The following is a 6,896-nucleotide window of genomic DNA, read 5'->3' as shown; positions in this document are numbered from 1 at the left end:
CTTATAAATGATTCTACCCAAAGATCAGCCAATAACTTTTCCAGAAATTAGGCCTGATCTTGCTCCCACTGAATTCAAAGGCAAAATTCCTATTGACTGGAAGAAGGAACCATATCGCCTCTTATCCACAGACTGTTTTTTCTTGCCATAGATTGGATTCTGGCCCTACCTTCTTTCCTTTTCCCTTTCACCTTTGGTAGTAATTACAGTTCATTTTATATTTTACACAAAGTGGGAAGTGATAATTATATGTCAGTGTCTGGCACTGGCGGGTACTTTCTCTTCCTTCCTGTGAGTGGGGGGGTGGCATTTATTATCCCACCTAATATTTAGATTGTTACATGTATCATTCTGTTCCATCTGGCACTTCGTTCTCAATAAGAAATTTAGGAAGAAAGAGGATTAGATTTCATTAGACATTTATTTCACAAACTGAACATCATTTTCACACATTTTAGGATTATCTGAAAAAGCCTTTTTTGTATAAATGCTCTCGTTGCTCACTACTAAGAGAGAGCTGCGGAGATAGAATTATTTAGTAGAGCCAGGCAAACAGTGCGGTGGGGGAGGAGCGAGGTGGAAAAATATCCACAAATATTTATGCGCCTATGTAAGTGATTTCAGTTCAGTCATGCTCACATCTGTTCTGTGCTCACTATTCACAAACATTCATGCGATTGAGTTTTACTGGCATCAGCATTCACGGAAAGTCAATTTCAAAGTCACATGCAGGAGTATTCACAAAAACAGCATTTTAGATTCACATGTGGGAGTCTTCATAGAAGAAGGGCTACTACAGTTATCCAACAGATTAAACGTCACCATGCATGAACTCCTGGCCCCATTGAAGTCAGTGAGTGTCTTACACGGACATCAAGGAGGTCAGGATTTCACGCCACAAGTCTTAACTGAACAATCACAATGAACCAGCACAGTGAATACCAAATACATACTTTCAGAACAGTTCATAATCAATCCAGAGAGTTAAAAAGATTTGCATAAGAGCATTCAAATAATGAATGAATTACAAGATATTACAATCTGCTTACAAATATTTCGAGAGAGACTACATTTTTCAAATAATTAATAGAACTGGGTGAATAATTTGTCAAGTTTTACCACTGGTACTATTTAAAACTGTAGACATTCTAGCGCGATCTTACTGATCATGTTAGCTTTGAGATGTAACAAATACAGTACTTACGAATTAACAAACTTTTGCATTACAATTCACTAAAATAAGAAACACAGCTGTTGACATGTATACAATTTTATTTTAAGGACTGACACAGCAATCACAATGACAGCAACAGAACCATTATTTTAATACTGAAAGCTTTCCTCCATAAGCTTGGCTTGTAACTTAAACCGTGTTAAATATGGAAGTATTTAAACAGTGTCTTAAGGTACATTGTAAAACACGGCAAACCTTAAATATATCAGTTATAAACTCAGTGTGCTTATTTCTTTCCTTTTTAGTGTGTGGTGTTATCAGTTAAAGTTCTTCAAAGTCATGGCCACTTGCATTCATTGCTTCTGGGTGCATGACTCTTCCCATGAACAAGATAGTACCTGAACCAAATGAGAGAACACACAAATCAGAACCACACAGAAGGACACACTTCTAAACCACTCTCTGTTGTTTGAAGTTATTGGTGATTTATTCATCATCTGATAAAGATACAGATTTTATAGGGCATAATGTTTATAAATTTTGTGTACGCGTACGTACATATATATATATATATGCATCTGAATTTAGTATCCATGAGAGGTGATGGATTGATAGACTTGGAGAATGAGTTCCTCTGTTTGTACTCAGAACAAGCACAGCACAGACAGAAGTAATGAAAACTTCTCCACTGCTCTGACAATGCACCTCAACACACTCCAGAGGCTTGCTCCAAAGCCCCTGAAATCAATAGAAAGATGCATATGGACTTCATTGGGCTTTAGAGGGACCATCACTGATGTCAATGGATAGTTCAGTCTCCACATCCTTTCAGTCCTTGGCTTCTAGACGGAGGATCTCAAGAAGGCTTCCAGCTAGTATCAACTGAAATGTGGACATCTGCCCACAGGCAACTTGCATGATAATTTCATGTTCCTGCTACTATTGAAATCACTGGCAAGGCTCCCAATGACTCCAAAAAGAATGAAAATTTGGTCTTTTACTGGACTTGTTCCTCATTTGAATGGATACCAAGAGGCAAAAAGTTCTATATACCAGCACTACTGTTCTCAGCCATTCAGTTCCCATACATAGCAGATCTTCAATGTATAAATTGCTCACTAGACACTATCAGATTTAGGGTTTTGTAGTCTTCTGACACACCCATCAGATTCCCCTTCCTCATCTCTCTGGAAGGGTCCCTAAGGGGACACTCAGTAAATGGACATAAATTATCGTGTATTAAGCCCTGTGTGGATGCCCTCATTCAGAAGTAATAAGAGTCTAGATCACTGTAGCTTAATCTTCTTGGACAGTACATTGGTAGGGTGTCTCTGATGCACCTAGCTCACCAGGTGCAAGGTTTGAGACAAAGGCTGTTAATGTTTGTACAGCATCTAGCACAATAGGGCCCCAAATGCAATATGAATGTTTAATAATAAGAGAGCATATCTTGCACATGCTGGGCCAGACTGATCTCAGACACACTTAAACCCTTGTGAACTGAAGCTACTGAATTTTGCTCCAGACTAGGTGAGATGTCATAACAGACAGCTCCAGCTCCTGTGTGGCCACATAGTAACATGCTATTTGTTATCCAGTCACCTCCACAATATTACCAAGAAAAAATTACAAAAACCAAACCAATACATTGCTTCATCAGAGGCTATATTGCCAGTAAATACTGTTCTCATCCTTGCCTGCCACAGAATATATACCAATGGAACCACAGAATTATTCGTAACTGCAATATCTGTCCTTTCTGGAAATCACTTGGTATTGGGGCAAATTCTGCTGGACTTTCTAAAGCAAAGCTCTTACAGAAGTCAGAGGGTGTGTTCCAGGAATGCTGACTGCATAAGGGGAGTCACGACTGCATCCCCTGATGAAGTCAAATGTAGAGCTATGGTTTAAGATTACAATGACAATTTTGCCTCAACCCTCAGGAAGTTCATTGGTGATTTTTTCCTACAATCACTTATCAAAAAGAGAGCAATAATATTTTCCAGGCTATTCCTGTGTGAGGTTGGGGTTGGGAGGAGTGTTAAAGGAATGTGCATTATGAGAGATTAGTTAAAATCCCTCAACACAAAGCACTGCAGAGCAGAAAGTAGAGAAAAAATTACACTCTGAGACCAGTTTATTGATCCAAAACAGCCTCTGTTGCATGGGTCTGATGGAGATTCACTGTAAACAATGAGAAAGCAGCTTGGAAGCCGCATACACTTACCTGTTCTCCTGTTCCTGACCAGAAAGAAAAATGGATGATCAACTATAACCTGGGGGTATAGCACAGCCATTCTACTAATGGCTATCATTCCTAAAGGGGAGAAAACACACACAAGCAGCATGTCAGGTATTACTTTATCTTCCCAATACTCTCCCTAGATACAGCATATTAACTTCTTCACACGTGATACTTGTAAAGCCCATGAATGGGAATTAAAGCCTACATGATTGCACTGTCACCAACAAATAGCATGAACCATCTAATCTAAAAGGAAGCAGACTTCCAAAGTAATTACATGTCTATGTATGCACCGAGAATGATTAACAATGGGCAATGGCACAATTTATTTTCAGTGATGATGGAACAGCTTATAAAACTTACAAAAAGGCAGAACCTCTGGGTAATGAAGGCCATTCCCTTTCAAAGGAAAATGTATTATAGTAGACAGTATCACTAACCACTCTTACTGTGCTCCACAGATCTCTAAGCCTGACCCTGGTACTCACATTAACTCCTTATTAGATAGAAGAAGAGTTAAGGGTGTGGGCTGACCTTGAAATTTTTAATTTAGCTCTTCGTTGTTTACTGTATATTAACGAATAAAGTCACAAGCAAAATATATGAGGAGACAGGTAGATTTTGGCCCTTTGGTATTTTCTTATATTTGGAAATCTTCTAAGGTTTTCACTAGGGCTTTATTATTTACAAGAGTTTATTAACTTTTTCATTTTGACTGTATTGACAATAAAAAACCCATGCATGCCAATAATCCCTGCCCACATGACTGTTAAATGCCAAGCTCAAAAGAATCACCGGGATTGACTACAAAGGGTGCTGCTTTTCTCTTGCTCGAAGAATAGTACAAGTGCTTATGGAGAAAAATCACATAGTAATGCAAGCAAGTTGGCAAATGAAGTAACTCATTTGGAAGATGGAGAGTCAAGATTTGCCTGTGACAACCAAGCATTTTCACAATCTGGCCCCTGAAACATCACTGCTGGCAAGCTAGCTTTTTCCAGTTATTGCATTCCTGCTCACATCCCTGTTTAAATGCTTATTAAAACACAACAATCTCTCTGAGGTACTTCTAACCGTTTTGGAGAAAACACACAGACCGTCTCAATTAGCAAATCACACATGATGGGGAAAAATAAAACTACCACAACCATTCCAAATTGCCAAGATTCAAGTTCCAGAAAGAAAATCTATCTTCAAAAATGCAGCATGTAGCCTCCCACCTCTCATTAGAAAGGAAATGGGAGAAAGAAGCAATATTTTCCACTGAGCACTTGAGACACTTTATGACACACTCATATTAAGAAAATGTTGGCATTTTCAATTTCCAGCATCCTCTCTGGGAAGGAGGGACACTTGCCAAACTGTCTTCATGCTGTATTGTGCTCAGCTTTTCGGCTCCGTGCCAAGGCATTTTTAAAATACGAATTAATACAGGGCAGCCAGACCTATAATTTAGTTCAGGTTTTCAGAGTCTGATACCTGAGGCAGCAGCAGCTTCCGCACCTTCCTCATTAACTTCTAGGAATGACTTGTGAATTGCTTTAGCAAGGTAAAGCTCTTCGTTATCTGGAGGGGGAGGAGAAAGAAAAAGAGACATTTTAAAGTGGGTTAGTAAAAAGTGAAGCTTTTAAAAGGCAGATTCAACTGCGAAGGCTTCCTCCCCCATCTTGGTTTTAAACAGCCTTTTCCTTGTTTATATTTTTATTTAACTATTATTTGTGTCACAGAAGCACCTAGAAAAACCAACTGAGACAGAGTCCTCATTGCTAGGTGCCATATAAGCACAGAATAAAAGACAGTCCATGCCCTGAAGAGCTTAAACTCTAAACAGACAAGGCAGACCAAGAGCTGGAGAGAAAAGGATGTAACATTACAAGCAGAGAGTAGTTATTTGTTTCTCCATTTGGGACCAGTGCTGAAAGATGCTATATAAACTTCTGGGAGGAGCTTGCACAATCAGGCCCAAATTTTTCATGCATATTTTCTTCCCATCCTGACTTTATAAATTAAACGTCAGATGGTATTGCAATAGAATCACCACCAGTGATCACCAAGGATTCACCTTCATACCTAGTGAGGCCAATGGAAATTTTGTCGTCATTGACTCTGAGTTCACTGGGAGAGGAACTGAGCTTTTGCTTTCTCTGTCGTGTGCTCTCTCTCCCATCCCAGCAAGTCACTATGGATCCAATTCTGTTCCTACTGAAGTCATTGGGAGGTTTGCTATCGACTTCAATGGCAGTAGGATCAGGCCATATCAGGTCCTGGGAATAGGCCCTTACACTCCTAGTTAGTACTATTATTAACAAATTTCCACCCTACCCCAGCAACACAATATATTATAGAAGTAGTAGATACACAGTGGATTAGATCTATGCTGTACATATACCCACACAAGTGCATGCACTATGAAATAGCTCATATTCACATAGACGAGAGAGAATAAAATTGAGAGCTAGGAAAGAAATAAGAGTGTTCATAACAGGGAAATAAATCAACATGCAAAATCTAAACCAAGAAGCAAATCAATAACCTTCTCTATTTCTGAAGCCTTCCATGATATAACCCTTAGTACACAATACCTGCTATCAAATCATTAACTGAACACACTGAATCATCACCATAAGAAAAGCCTGTGGGAATATTCTTGTAGTTGATCTACATTTATGTCAGCTCTCTTTCATAACAAAAGATAATGGTTCCAGTGCTAATGTAAACAACTGAGAAAAAAGACAGCCCTGCCTATCACATGACTCCAGTAGGTCTCATTAACTCAAGATAAGCTATGTTGGCTCTGAAATGAACTAGCTCTCACAGTTCAGCTGCTCAGCATCTCTTCAACAAAAGCCCCAACTGATTTCCTATGGGACCATATGTGGTAAAACATACAGGAGACTACTAAGTACTGTACAAGATTTAGGCTTCAGTTCTAAGCTTTCAGAAATGCTGCTATTGTCTTGAAAGCAGGGAGAAAGAGCCTCCACTCTATTATTTTTAGCACATCTGTCACAAAGCATCTGTTTACAGACTAAGCACAAATCTCACTCATTTAGGTATTAACATAACAGCTATTAATAGAAAGATCTCAAATATAATATGTGAAGTGTTCACATGTGATCATTACTTTTTGCACTTTACTGTTTGTCTAAAGGGTTTATTTGCACCGCTAATCCAGAGGCCAAGGGGTTAAATCTGGTCTTCCTGTAAAGCTACCCACTCATAGGAAAGTATTCAGACTTAAATAAAATGAACTTTCTCAAGAATGAACTGCAGCATTTTGGCACATCATAGGGTGTGCTCCCTCACTCCGAATTTCTCTTCGTAAGCAGTCTTCACACACGCTTAAACTTTATTTACAATATCTCAGCAGCTTCATGTCCTATCACCATATGGCTTTTCCAAAACTTCAGCATAGCCCTTAAATGGGGAGTGAGGGAGTAGGGTGAGAAAAGTAAAGAATCTCAAAGAGATGAGACA

At 39.0% G+C, this 6,896-nt stretch overlaps 1 protein-coding gene across 2 annotated transcripts in view; it reads right to left on the bottom strand.

The window, feature by feature from the left end:
* Window positions 1-402: 402 nt before the first annotated feature.
* The window catches only part of SERPINI1 (serpin family I member 1), an 83,590-nt gene continuing 77,096 nt past the window's right edge, over window positions 403-6,896 (bottom strand). For both annotated transcript variants that reach the window (XM_050966056.1, XM_050966055.1), the window contains exons 7-9: window positions 4,899-4,985; window positions 3,402-3,491; window positions 403-1,572 (exon numbers count right to left, since the gene is read on the bottom strand). In XM_050966056.1, coding sequence (XP_050822013.1) covers window positions 1,496-1,572; window positions 3,402-3,491; window positions 4,899-4,985 — 254 coding nt within the window. In that variant the 3' untranslated portion in view covers window positions 403-1,495. The remainder of the gene's footprint in view (window positions 1,573-3,401; window positions 3,492-4,898; window positions 4,986-6,896) is intronic.

This window comes from Gopherus flavomarginatus, chromosome 8 (assembly GCF_025201925.1).
Source record: "Gopherus flavomarginatus isolate rGopFla2 chromosome 8, rGopFla2.mat.asm, whole genome shotgun sequence".
Lineage (NCBI taxonomy): Eukaryota > Metazoa > Chordata > Testudines > Testudinidae > Gopherus > Gopherus flavomarginatus.
Note: the sequence above shows the minus strand (reverse complement) of the source record. Positions and strands in the feature narration are given on the sequence as shown.